Source organism: Zeus faber (assembly GCF_960531495.2).
Source record: "Zeus faber genome assembly, chromosome: 9".
Lineage (NCBI taxonomy): Eukaryota > Metazoa > Chordata > Actinopteri > Zeiformes > Zeidae > Zeus > Zeus faber.
The window spans coordinates 2,194,671-2,209,064 of NC_137197.1; the positions used below are offsets into that span (position 1 = coordinate 2,194,671).

Genomic DNA, 14,394 nt, shown 5'->3' on the forward strand with positions numbered 1-14,394 from the left:
ATAGAGATATATACAGTACACAACCATGTGAGCTTCATGGTGTTGAAATGATTACAAAGGCGAAAGTGTAATGAGGGAGTGTGGAGTATAAAATGGGTGTCGTTGTAAATGCTTTTCTCAGAGGACCAGGGCCCCCAGAATGAGAGACAGGCTCTGCCTCTCACCACCAGGGGACAGCATCAACATACTTCTGTATCCACCCTATGTAGTTAGGAACTCTGGTGTAAACGCCGTACACCCTCTGGCTCCCGCAGTCCTCCGGGCCCCCCCACGACACCAGGCCGAACACCACCCAGCGGGGGAGGTCCTGGTCCCGGCCCCGGCCCCGGTCCCGGTTCTGGTCCTGGATCACAAACGCCCCCCCGCTGTCCCCCAGGCACGTGTCCCGGCCGCCCTCGAAGAAGCCAGCGCAAAACATGTTGTCGGTGATGTTGTAGGTGGGGGAGCGCGAGGTGTAGCTGGCCTGGCACTCCTGCTGCTCCACCACTGGAAGCTTCACATACTGCAGGAGGTCGGAGGTCAGGCTGGGGTCGGAGGTCAGGCTGGGGTTAGAGCTTGTGGACGTGGCGTCACTGAATGTCGAGGCGGAGACGTTGGAGATTCCCCATCCAGCGACCAGACCTAGGGTGTTGGGGAGCGGGGTGGGAGGTGCATCCTGGGGGCAGAGCAGGGGGGGCAGTACCTACTGTGAGACTGTACTGCATTTTCCAAAACCAGTCACCAGAGCATTACCATCTGAGGTGATCTGAACAATGCAGTACTGCATTGAACCACAGGCGGCTTTGGAGACACATCTGGTCCAGACACAGCAGCAGCACAAATCATTTACAGCCTCATTAAACCTTGGAGTTAGCTTCAGCACGGTTGCCACCTAAGCCCGCAGACAGTTGGGAAGCCCTGGAAGCCCGGTAGTGGTTTGTGACCCGGGGCGGACCTACCTCGCTCTGCGGCGGGGGGAGACAAACGGGCCGGATCAGCTCATCAAAGTCCACCTCCTCGCTGAGCTTCACCAGCGCGATGTCGTTGTTGTAGTTACTGGGCTGGAACTCCGGGTGGAGGAGGATACTGTCCACGGCGCGAACAGTGGCCAGACGCTTGTCCCTGGCGTTGTGGAGACCGAGGTAGACCTGGACACGAAGAGAGCGACTGGACCGTAAGAACCGTCTACTACAGAGCTCTCCATGTGACCAACCGTCCACACGATATTGATATTACTACGTAGGGAGTAGTGAACAACATAGACCTTGACGTGCTCCGTGGCCACCGCAATGACACTGCGATCTCTGCGCTTGGTTCTCAGGTTGTGAGCCGCCGTCAGGACCCAGCGGTCCGAGAGCAGAGCTCCAGAACCGAACCATCGATCTGCTGGAACCCTGGACAGGTCCTCCACCCCCAGCAGCACCTGCCAGGGCAGCAGGCCTGGGACTGCCGTACGACCACCCACAATCCTCTTCTGCTGGCTGGGGAAGGACTGGGAAGGCTGGCCACAGACTGGAGAGACAGACAGACAGACAGACAGGTAGACAGACAGACAGTCAGACAAGTAGCTACTTTAAAAAGCCAGTCACATGGTCCAGTCATGAGCTACAGGGTTCTGCTCAGAATCTGACCTGGCAGACAGGTGGGGAGGTGGGTTCCTAGTTCCTCGTGGGTCCATTCTCCTCGCTCGCTGCAGCTGTAGGGACCTGGCAACAGAAATGGAAGGTTTGTCTTCTTCTTTATTTTGACCACCAGAGGAGCACTAGTCTATCACAACCTGATCAAAACAAACCAAGAATGCCAAGTCAGAGCCTGACTGGAGTCCTTTGCTTTTTCTCCATCTTGTGGATTAACTAAAGAAAACTTAAGTACTTCTACTACTAATACTACTACTACTACTACTACTACTACTACTACTACTACTAATAATAATAATAACAATAATAATAATAATAATAATAATAATAATAATAATAACAATAATAATAATAATAATAATAATAACAATACCAATAACAATAATAATAATAATAACAATAACAATAATAATAATAATAACAACAATAATAATAATAATAATAATAATAAAAATGACAATAAAAAAAAAAAATGAAAATAAGCACACTGTTAGTCCTTGGGTGCAGTTGGAGTGCTTCGCCTTTGCAGGTGTAGTGTATCGTAGCACCAAACAGCGTGTTGTTGTCATGGCTACCGAATATCACATCACCCATGGCGACCACCTTCGGTCTCCCACAATCTACCACTGCAAGGGAAGGAGAGAGGTGAGACTTGAGCAGGGAAGCAGAGGAGCTTTCAGAGAACGCTCTGGAAATCCAGACCTCCATCCTCAACCAGGACCAGCCGGAGCACCCAGAGCCCTGGTGCATGCTGGGAACTGCTGTGTGGCGATGTTCATGTGTTATTCACTCTTCATGTTGCGGTGCAGATGTGCAGTGATGTGGTGATGTAGCAGTAAGTGCAGATGTGTATTTCTAGGTGTGACGAGGTCATCTGGCCAGGCGGCATTTGGGACATTTGGAATTATTTGGTAGAAATTGCTTCTGCTTAATTGTGTCGTGCGCTTCTGTTGGATATGTACTGAGAGGTAATAGTGAAAAAACTCCAGCTGGAGTTGTAATGGTGAGTAAATGTATTTAATGGATCAACTGAAGTGGTTTCTACTCTCAATGCAGAGTCGTCCTGATGTTCTTACCACAACATTGTCCTTCATTATAACATCACTTCTAATGAAGAGACACAAACATGCAGATTGTCTCTGGAAGGTTTGTTTTTATTGGCAGCTGCTAAAACTTTTGGGAAACAAGTCAAACCAACCAAACAAGTAAAAACAGTGAATTTTCCCTAAAGTCTCTCTGATTGGTTCTCAGCTTAGTGCTGGTCGTCCCAATCTAAGATCTGATTGGTCAGAGCGCTGGCAGAGCACAACAACTCCTCCCCGATTCTGGAAAGGCAGGAAGAGAAGGAAAAGAGAAGGAAAAGAGACGGAAACGAGACGGAAAAGAGAAGGAAAAGAGAAGGAAAAGAGATGGAAAAGAGAAGGAAAAGAGACGGAAAAGAGAAGGAAAAGAGACGGAAAAGAGAAGGAAAAGAGAAGGAAAAGAGAAGGAAAAGAGACGGAAAAGAGACGGAAAAGAGACGGAAAAGAGAAGGAAAAGAGACGGAAAAGAGACGGAAAAGAGACGGAAAAGAGAAGGAAAAGAGAAGGAAAAGAGACGGAAAAGAGACGGAAAAGAGACGGAAAAGAGAAGGAAAAGAGACGGAAAAGAGACGGAAAAGAGACGGTTCAGATGAAGCTTTTCAAGTAAACAAGAAAACATTCCCAGATGTGTGATGTCATCAGCCTGGAGACTTGTAGTGATGTGAACTAGAAAGCTGCTCCTTCCAAAATGTTTTTTAGCAATTTGTATGAAAAGTTAGCGTTTAGTGTCTGAAACCATGGTATGTGAAAAGTACCAGGATAATGTACTACAGCTGATGAAATATTGTAGTAAGCAAATACTGCACCCTACTGAAAAAAGTGAAGTGGCTCTATGACTATGTAGTATGTAGTGTGTAGTATGTAGTGTGTATTGTGTAGTACGTAGTGTGTATTGTGTAGTATGTAGTGTGTAGTATGCAGTGTGTAGTACGTAGTGTGTAGTATGTAGTGTGTATTGTGTAGTATGTAGTGTATAGTATGCAGTGTGTAGTGTGTAGTATGTATTGTGTAGTATGTAGTGTATAGTATGCAGTGTGTAGTGTGTAGTATGTAGTGTGTAGTATGTAGTGTGTAGTGTGTAGTGTGTAGTATGTAGCAGTGACGTGCAGTGAGGGTTGGGGAGGCACTGACTCACAAGTCAGATTTACAAACATACAGTAGGATGCCAATAGGATGAGAGAATAGGAGCTGAAAACCGTTTTAAAACCCCAGTGCCACTGTATATCGCAGTATATCTTACTACCAGGGAAAGCAGAAAAGACGGTTTGTTACAGCACAGCCACAGAGCCAGTCTTTACGTGAATACCAACCTGTTTGAAAAGAACCACTAGTTTCCCGTCTATTCCCGACTCCCGTCGTTTGAAGCAAACCTCGTAGTTGTGGCGTCGGTCTCCCAGTATTTATGACTTCTTGCTTTGACTGAAAGTCCAGCTTTGAAAAATGTCTTCGTTTAGAAGTCAAATCGTCCGTTTCCAGGGGGAGACATGGCAGCTTGATGCTGAGCGCCGCACAGCGCCGCACAGCGCCGCACAGCGCCGCACAGCGCCGCACAGCGCCGCACAGCGCCGCACAGCGCCGCACAGCGCCGCACAGCGCCGCACAGCTCACTGCTTGTGTTGACTTTTTGCACACGGGTTCGAGTTGACGTGACCTGGCTGCTGGCAGGCTAGCAGGCTGCTCACTACCGCCGCCTTCCTTGAGGCAGAGGTACTGCCTGCCTCAAGGCAAGCACTTTCCCTGTGGATCGATGTCATATCAATAAGATGTAAATATGACACACGTACGTGAAATACATTAGTGAACACCATGGAAAAGAAGACGTATACTTTTATTACATCAAAGTGTCCTCAACCATCATATTGGAAACATACACAGACATGGGAACAAGCACGCGCCATTTGCACGCGCTCAATCCAGTTTGTGAGTGATTGCTCAATCTGGATGGAGGCCCGGCTGTCCATGCCTCACCTCTCGTCTCCGTGTATTTAAGCAGGAAATACAGCATTTTCTGCGATTTTTACTATAAAAATGGTCAAAATACATTAAGAACCACACCAAAATCATAGTCCAGAGGACAAATATTAATACTTGTGTTATTTTATTATTTCGTTTCTTTTTCTTCTCATGATGACAGGGGAGGCACAGCCTCACCTGCCTCCCCTGACTGCACGTCACTGGTATGTAGTCTGTAGCATGTGATATGTAGTGTGTAGTATGTAGTATGAAGTGTGTAGTATGAAGTGTGTCGTGTGTAGTATGAAGTGTGTCATGTGTAGTATGAAGTGTGTATTGTTTAGTGTGTTGTGGGTAGTGTGTATTGTTTAGTGTGTAGTGTGTATTGTTTAGTGTTTAGTGTGTAGCATGTATTGTTTAGTGTGTAGTGTGTATTGTTTAGTGTTTAGTGTGTAGCATGTATTGTTTAGTGTGTAGTGTGTATTGTTTAGTGTTTAGTGTGTAGCATGTATTGTTTAGTGTGTAGTGTGTATTGTTTAGTGTTTAGTGTGTAGTGTGTATTGTTTAGTGTGTAGTGTGTATTGCTTAGTGTGTAGTGTGTATTGCTTAGTGTGTAGTGTGTATTGTGTAGTGTGTAGTGTGTATTGTTTAGTGTGTAGTGTGTATTGTGTAGTGTGAAGTGTGTGGCACAGTGCATTCCACTGTTGCCTCACAGCAAGAAGGTCCTGGGTTCGATTCCCGCCTGGGGCGCTGTTGGCACCGTGCTCTGGTGGCTTATCTCCCAAACAGGAGCCTTTCTGGGTGGAGTTTGCATGTTCTCCCCGTGCTCACATGGGGTTTCCTCCATCTAACATCAGTAAGGACCCCCACCCGAAACATGGGTTTTCCCCCATGTTACATCAGTAAGGACCCCCACCCAAAACATGCACATGTTTTGGGTGGGGGTCATATGGAACCAGGTCCCCGGGCGTCGTTGAATGATGCCCACTGCTCCTGGCTGCCCCCCGGAGGCAGGACTAGCCAGATGCAGAGAAGCCACAGCACCATCCAAGGTGTGTGTGTGTTACACTGTTTTGGAGGCTCCTGGTTTTAACACCATCAGGTTCTGACTCTAGAAGAATGACGGCTGAAACCCTTCAAAATAAAAGTACTGAACTCTGACCACGCCCTGTTGGAACGCAGCACCTGACTGCCACACAATCCAGTCCCTGTTCCAGAGCAGAGGTGGTGTACAAAGGTCAACAGGTGCACGCTTGGTGGTGGAGTGCAGTCTGACCAATCAGATAAGAGCAGATGAGGTGGAGGTTGGATGTTAGAAGTCTTGGTTTAAAGATGAGTTGCATCAGTAGACTTTAAGAAAGTGAACCTGCACAGCTCAGACCTTTTTGTGTGTTACAGTATACACACAATATACACCATACTGTATACACCATATACACAATATACACTAAAACCCCTGGAACACCTTTTTAAAACCCATGAAGATTCAAACCAAACGACAGAGAAGTGACGTGGTTCTTACTGTGACACTGTGGCACAGCACTGCTCCACCTGCCGTCCCTCTGACAGTCCAACTGGAAGTGGTCCAGATACTGTCCATCCTGCAGGAGGGAGAGAGGGAGGAGGAGGAGAAGGGAGGTGGAGCGATGGAGAGGAAAGGGATGGAGGGGGAAGTTGAACCGAGTCAAAGGAGGGAGCAGAATGATTCTCCTCCAGCAGGGTGGGACACAGGCTCATGCAACCGTACCCCTGGCAGTGTTGATGCCTTGCTCCACCCACAGAGCTGCACAGGGAATAGAACCCCCAACAACCTCACCCTCAGCAGCCTGTATCCCGGTTGGCAGGTGATCAGGACGTGGTCTTTGTAGCTGTATTCTGATTGGACGGGGTTCAGAAGGCCATTAGCAGGACTCTCTGGGATTGGACATTGATTTCCTGACAAAACAAAAACATCTGGTTTAGTGTGTAGTTCTACATCTCACCTGTGGAGGTGTGTGTAGTTCTATATCTCACCTGTGGAGGTGTGTGTAGTTCTACATCTCACCTGTGGAGGTGTGTGTAGTTCTACATCTCACCTGTGGAGGTGTGTGTAGTTCTACATCTCACCTGTGGAGGTGTGTGTAGTTCTACATCTCACCTGTGGAGGTGTAGCTGAGCCTCCAGCCCAGGTTCTCTCCAGAACTGTCCGTGTGGAACAGAACCTGGACCTGGCTGCTGTGGGTCTGGATCCGACCTGGAGAACGATCTCCACAGAACGGACCGAACTCCCTGTCGCTGGCTTTGATCTACACGCACAAAAACATCATTGTTTATAACGTTATTATTGGTATTGATTTGAAGTATGAATATGAATAGATGCAGTACAAGTGGTAAAGAGGTTCTGTTGTCGTCCACTTGAAATAACTCAGGGATGATGTGCAGCCAGACAGGACCAGGTCTGTGTCTCTGAAGGAGGTTGTTCAGTGATACTGTCTGTCTGTCTGCACATCATCCTGATGATCACACAACTGAAGACAACGACACACTGAGCACTGTGTGGACTAGAAAGGATGTTACAATGACCAGTACAATGTCTAGTTCATAACTAGTACGTCTAGTTCATAACTAGTACGTCTAGTTCATAACTAGTACGTCTGTTCATAACTAGTACGTCTAGTTCATAACTAGTACGTCTAGTTTATAACTAGTACGTCTGTTCATAACTAGTACGTCTAGTTTATAACTAGTACGTCTAGTTCATAACTAGTACGTCTAGTTTATAACTAGTACGTCTGTTCATAACTAGTACGTCTAGTTCATAACTAGTATGTCTACTTTATAACTAGTACGTCTGTTCATAATTAGTACGTATACTTTATAACTAGTACGTCTAGTTCATAACTAGTACGTCCAGTTTATAACTAGGACGTCTGTTCATAACTAGTACATCTACTTTATAACTAGTACGTCTAGTTCATAACTAGTACTTCTAGTTCATAACTAGTACGTCTAGTTCATAACTAGTACGTCTGTTCATAACTAGTACGTCTAGTTTATAACTAGTATGTCTAGTTCATAACTAGTACGTCTAGTTTATAACTAGTACGTCTAGTTCATAACTATACGTCAAGTTTATAACTAGTACGTCTGTTCATAACTAGTACGTCTACTTTATAACTAGTACGTCTGTTTATAACTAGTACGTCTGTTTATAACTAGTACGTCTAGTTTATAACTAGTACGTCTAGTTCATAACTAGTACGTCTAGTTTATAACTAGTACGTCTGTTTATAACTAGTACGTCTAGTTCATAACTAGTACGTCTAGTTTATAACTAGTATGTCTGTTCATAACTAGTACGTCTAGTTCATAACTAGTACGTCTAGTTTATAACTAGTACGTCTGTTCATAACTAGTATGTCTACTTTATAACTAGTATGTCTAGTTTATAACTAGTACGTCTAGTTCATAACTAGTACGTCTGTTCATAACTAGTATGTCTTGTTCATAACTAGTACGTCTGTTCATAACTAGTACGTCTAGTTCATAACTAGTATGTATGTTCATAACTAGTACGTCTAGTTCATAACTAGTACGTCTAGTTCATAACTAGTATGTCTGTTCATAACTAGTACGTCTAGTTCATAACTAGTATGTCTGTTCATAACTAGTATGTCTAGTTCATAACTAGTAACTCTAGTTCATAACTAGTAAGTCTGTTCATAACTAGTACGTCTACTTTATAACTAGTACGTCTGTTCATAACTAGTACATCTAGTTCATAACTAGTACGTCTAGTTTATAACTAGGAAGTCTGTTCATAACTAGTACGTCTACTTCATAACTAGTACGTCTGTTTATAACTAGTACGTCTACTTTATAACTAGTACGTCTGTTTATAACTAGTACGTCTAGTTCATAAGTAGTACGTCTACTTTATAACTAGTAGGCCTGTTCAGAACTAGTACGTCTAGTTCAAAACTAGTACGTCTAGTTTATAACTAGGACGTCTGTTCATAACTAGTACGTCTAGTTCATAACTAATACGTCTAGTTTATAACTAGTACGTCTGTTTATAACTAGTACGTCTAGTTCATAACTAGTTTGTCTGTTCATAACTAGTATGTCTAGTTCATAACTAGTACGTCTAGTTTATAACTAGTACGTCTGTTCATAACTAGTATGTCTACTTTATAACTAGTATGTCTAGTTTATAACTAGTACGTCTAGTTCATAACTAGTACGTCTGTTCATAACTAGTATGTCTTGTTCATAACTAGTACGTCTGTTCATAACTAGTACGTCTGTTCATAACTAGTACGTATGTTCATAACTAGTACGTCTAGTTCATAACTAGTACGTCTAGTTCATAACTAGTATGTCTGTTCATAACTAGTATGTCTAGTTCATAACTAGTAAGTCTGTTCATAACTAGTACGTCTACTTTATAACTAGTACGTCTGTTCATAACTAGTACGTCTAGTTCATAACTAGTACGTCTAGTTTATAACTAGGAAGTCTGTTCATAACTAGTACGTCTACTTCATAACTAGTACGTCTGTTTATAACTAGTACGTCTACTTTATAACTAGTACGTCTGTTTATAACTAGTACGTCTAGTTCATAACTAGTACGTCTACTTTATAACTAGTATGCCTGTTCAGAACTAGTACGTCTAGTTCATAACTAGTACGTCTAGTTTATAACTAGTACGTCTGTTCATAACTAGTATGTCTACTTTATAACTAGTACGTCTGTTTATAACTAGTATGTCTAGTTCATAACTAGTACGTCTAGTTCATAACTAGTACGTCTACTTTATAACTAGTACGTCTAGTTCATAACTATACGTCTAGTTTATAACTAGTACGTCTGTTCATAACTAGTACGTGTACTTTATAACTAGTACGTCTGTTTATAACTAGTACGTCTACTTTATAACTAGTACGTCTAGTTCATAACTAGTAAGTCTAGTTTATAACTAGTACTTCTGTTCATAACTAGTACGTCTAGTTTATAACTAGTACGTCTAGTTCATAACTATACGTCTAGTTTATAACTAGTACGTCTGTTCATAACTAGTACGTCTAGTTCATAACTAGTACGTCTAGTTTATAACTAGTACGTCTGTTCATAACTAGTATGTCTACTTTATAACTAGTATGTCTAGTTTTAACTAGTACGTCTAGTTCATAACTAGTACGTCTGTACATAACTAGCATGTCTTGTTCATAACTAGTACGTCTGTTCATAACTAGTACATCTAGTTCATAACTAGTACGTCTGTTCATAACTAGTACGTCTAGTTCATAACTAGTACGTCTAGTTCATAACTAGTACGTCTAGTTCATAACTAGTAAGTCTGTTCATAACTAGTACGTCTACTTTATAACTAGTACATCTGTTCATAACTAGTACGTCTAGTTCATAACTAGTACGTCTAGTTTATAACTAGGACGTCTGTTCATAACTAGTATGTGTACTTCATAACTAGTACGTCTTTTTATAACTAGTATGTCTACTTTATAACTAGTACGTCTGTTTATAACTAGTACGTCTAGTTCATAACTAGTACGTCTACTTTATAACTAGTACGCCTGTTCATAACTAGTACATCTAGTTCCTAACTAGAACGTCTAGTTTATAACTAGTACGTCTTGTTTATAACTAGGACGTCTGTTCATAACTAGTACGTCTACTTTATAACTAGTACCTCTGTTTATAACTAGTATGTCTAGTTCATAACTAGTACGTCTGTTCATAACTAGTACATCTAGTTCATAACTAGTACGTCTGTTCATAACTAGTACGTCTAGTTCATAACTAGTACGTCTAGTTCATAACTAGTACGTCTAGTTCATAACTAGTACGTCTGTTTATAACTAGTACGTCTACTTTATAACTAGTACATCTGTTCATAACTAGTACGTCTAGTTCATAACTAGTACGTCTAGTTTATAACTAGGACGTCTGTTCATAACTAGTATGTGTACTTCATAACTAGTACGTCTGTTTATAACTAGTATGTCTACTTTATAACTAGTACGTCTGTTTATAACTAGTACGTCTAGTTCATAACTAGTACGTCTACTTTATAACTAGTACGTCTGTTTATAACTAGTACGCCTGTTCATAACTAGTACATCTAGTTCATTACTAGTACGTCTAGTTTATAACTAGTACGTCTAGTTTATAACTAGGACGTCTGTTCATAACTAGTACGTCTACTTTATAACTAGTACCTCTGTTTATAACTAGTATGTCTAGTTCATAACTAGTATGTCTAGTTCATAACTAGTACGTCTACTTTATAACTAGTACGTCTAGTTCATAACTAGTACGTCTAGTTCATAACTATACGTCTAGTTTATAACTAGTACGTCTGTTCATAACTAGTATGTCTACTTTAAAACTAGTACGTCTGTTTATAACTAGTATGTCTAGTTTATAACTAGTATGTCTGTTCATAACTAGTACGTCTAGTTCATAACTAGTACGTCTAGTTCATAACTAGTACGTCTAGTTTATAACTAGTACGTCTGTTTATAACTAGTACGTCTAGTTCATAACTAGTACGTCTAGTTCATAACTAGTATGTCTGTTCATAACTAGTACGTCTAGTTCATAACTAGTACATCTAGTTTATAACTAGTACGTCTGTTCATAACTAGTACGTCTACTTTATAACTAGTATGTCTAGTTTATAACTAGTACGTCTAGTTCATAACTAGTACGTCTGTTCATAACTAGTATGTCTTGTTCATAACTAGTACGTCTGTTGATAACTAGTACGTCTAGTTCATAACTAGTACGTCTGTTCATAACTAGTACGTCTAGTTCATAACTAGTACGTCTAGTTCATAACTAGTATGTCTGTTCATAACTAGTATGTCAAGTTCATAACTAGTACGTCTACTTTATAACTAGTACGTCTGTTCATAACTATTACGTCTAGTTCATAACTAGTACGTCTAGTTTATAACTAGGACGTCTGTTCATAACTAGTACGTCTACTTCATAACTAGTACGTCTGTTTATAACTAGTACGTCTACTTTATAACTAGTACGTCTGTTCATAACTAGTACGTCTAGTTCATAACTAGTACGTCTGTACATAACTAGCATGTCTTGTTCATAACTAATACGTCTGTTCATAACTAGTACATGTAGTTCATAACTAGTACGTCTGTTCATAACTAGTACATGTAGTTCATAACTAGTACGTCTGTTCATAACTAGTACGTCTAGTTCATAACTAGTACGTCTAGTTCATAACTAGTACGTCTAGTTCATAACTAGTACGTCTACTTTATAACTAGTACATCTGTTCATAACTAGTACGTCTAGTTCATAACTAGTACGTCTAGTTTATAACTAGGACGTCTGTTCATAACTAGTATGTGTACTTCATAACTAGTACGTCTGTTTATAACTAGTACGTCTACTTTATAATTAGTACGCCTGTTCATAACTAGTACGTCTAGTTCATAACTAGTACGTCTAGTTTATAACTAGTACGTCTAGTTTATAACTAGGACGTCTGTTCATAACTAGTACGTCTACTTTATAACTAGTACCTCTGTTTATAACTAGTATGTCTAGTTCATAACTAGTAAGTCTAGTTCATAACTAGTACGTCTACTTTATAACTAGTACGTCTAGTTCATAACTATACGTCTAGTTTATAACTAGTATGTCTAGTTCATAACTAGTAAGTCTGTTCATAACTAGTACGTCTACTTTATAACTAGTACATCTGTTCATAACTAGTACGTCTAGTTCATAACTAGTACGTCTAGTTTATAACTAGGACGTCTGTTCATAACTAGTATGTGTACTTCATAACTAGTACGTCTGTTTATAACTAGTATGTCTACTTTATAACTAGTACGTCTGTTTATAACTAGTACGTCTAGTTCATAACTAGTACGTCTACTTTATAACTAGTACGCCTGTTCATAACTAGTACGTCTAGTTCATAACTAGTACGTCTAGTTTATAACTAGGACGTCTGTTCATAACTAGTATGTCTACTTTATAACTAGTACCTCTGTTTATAACTAGTATGTCTAGTTCATAACTAGTATGTCTAGTTCATAACTAGTACGTGTACTTTATAACAAGTACGTCTAGTTCATAACTAGTACGTCTAGTTCATAACTATACGTCTAGTTTATAACTAGTACGTCTGTTCATAACTAGTATGTCTACTTTAAAACTAGTACGTCTGTTTATAACTAGTACGTCTAGTTTATAACTAGTATGTCTGTTCATAACTAGTACGTCTAGTTCATAACTAGTACGTCTAGTTCATAACTAGTACGTCTGTTTATAACTAGTACGTCTAGTTCATAACTAGTACGTCTAGTTCATAACTAGTATGTCTGTTCATAACTAGTACGTCTAGTTCATAACTAGTATGTCTAGTTTATAACTAGTATGTCTGTTCATAACTTGTACGTCTACTTTATAACTAGTATGTCTAGTTTATAACTAGTACGTCTAGTTCATAACTAGTACGTCTGTTCATAACTAGTATGTCTTGTTCATAACTAGTACGTCTGTTCATAACTAGTACGTCTAGTTCATAACTAGTACGTCTGTTCATAACTAGTACGTCAAGTTCATAACTAGTACGTCTAGTTCATAACTAGTACGTCTACTTTATAACTAGTATGCCTGTTCATAAATAGTACGTCAAGTTCATAACTACTACGTCTAGTTCATAACTAGTACGTCTACTTTATAACTAGTACGTCTAGTTCATAACTATACGTCTAGTTTATAACTAGTACGTCTGTTCATAACTAGTACGTGTACTTTATAACTAGTACGTCTGTTTATAACTAGTACGTCTAGTTTATAACTAGTACGTCTAGTTCATAACTAGTACGTCTAGTTTATAACTAGTACGTCTGTTCATAACTAGTATGTCTACTTTATAACTAGTATGTCTAGTTTATAACTAGTACGTCTAGTTCATAACTAGTACGTCTGTACAAAACTAGCATGTCTTGTTCATAACTAGTATGTCTGTTCATAACTAGTACATCTAGTTCATAACTAGTACGTCTGTTCATAACTAGTACGTCTAGTTCAAAACTAGTACGTCTAGTTCATAACTAGTACGTCTAGTTCATAACTAGTAAGTCTGTTCATAACTAGTACGTCTACTTTATAACTAGTACATCTGTTCATAACTAGTACGTCTAGTTCATAACTAGTACGTCTAGTTTATAACTAGGACATCTGTTCATAACTAGTATGTGTACTTCATAACTAGTACGTCTGTTTATAACTAGTACGTCTACTTTATAACTAGTATGTCTGTTTATAACTAGTACGTCTAGTTCATAACTAGTACGTCTACTTTATAACTAGTACGCCTGTTCATAACTAGTACGTCTAGTTCATAACTAGTACGTCTAGTTAATAACTAGTACGTCTAGTTTATAACTAGGACGTCTGTTCATAACTAGTACGTCTACTTTATAACTAGTACCTCTGTTTATAACTAGTATGTCTAGTTCATAACTAGTATGTCTAGTTCATAACTAGTATGTCTACTTTATAACTAGTACGTCTGTTTATAACTAGTACGTCTAGTTTATAACTAGTATGTCTGTTCATAACTAGTACGTCTAGCTCATAACTAGTACGTCTAGTTCATAACTAGTACGTCTAGTTTATAACTAGTACGTCTGTTTATAACTAGTACGTCTAGTTCATAACTAGTACGTCTAGTTTATAACTAGTACGTCTAG

The 14,394-nt window shown here is 40.1% G+C and overlaps 1 protein-coding gene across 1 annotated transcript in view; it reads right to left on the reverse strand.

Moving 5' to 3' along the window:
* Positions 1-160: 160 nt before the first annotated feature.
* masp1 (MBL associated serine protease 1) overlaps positions 161-14,394 on the reverse strand; it is a gene marked incomplete at both ends in the record, with an annotated part of 22,348 nt that continues 8,114 nt past the window's right edge. The window contains 8 exons of the mRNA XM_080007307.1: positions 161-655; positions 939-1,127; positions 1,244-1,491; positions 1,611-1,685; positions 2,105-2,242; positions 6,174-6,252; positions 6,468-6,586; positions 6,789-6,936. Coding sequence (XP_079863433.1) covers positions 161-655; positions 939-1,127; positions 1,244-1,491; positions 1,611-1,685; positions 2,105-2,242; positions 6,174-6,252; positions 6,468-6,586; positions 6,789-6,936 — 1,491 coding nt within the window. The remainder of the gene's footprint in view (positions 656-938; positions 1,128-1,243; positions 1,492-1,610; positions 1,686-2,104; positions 2,243-6,173; positions 6,253-6,467; positions 6,587-6,788; positions 6,937-14,394) is intronic.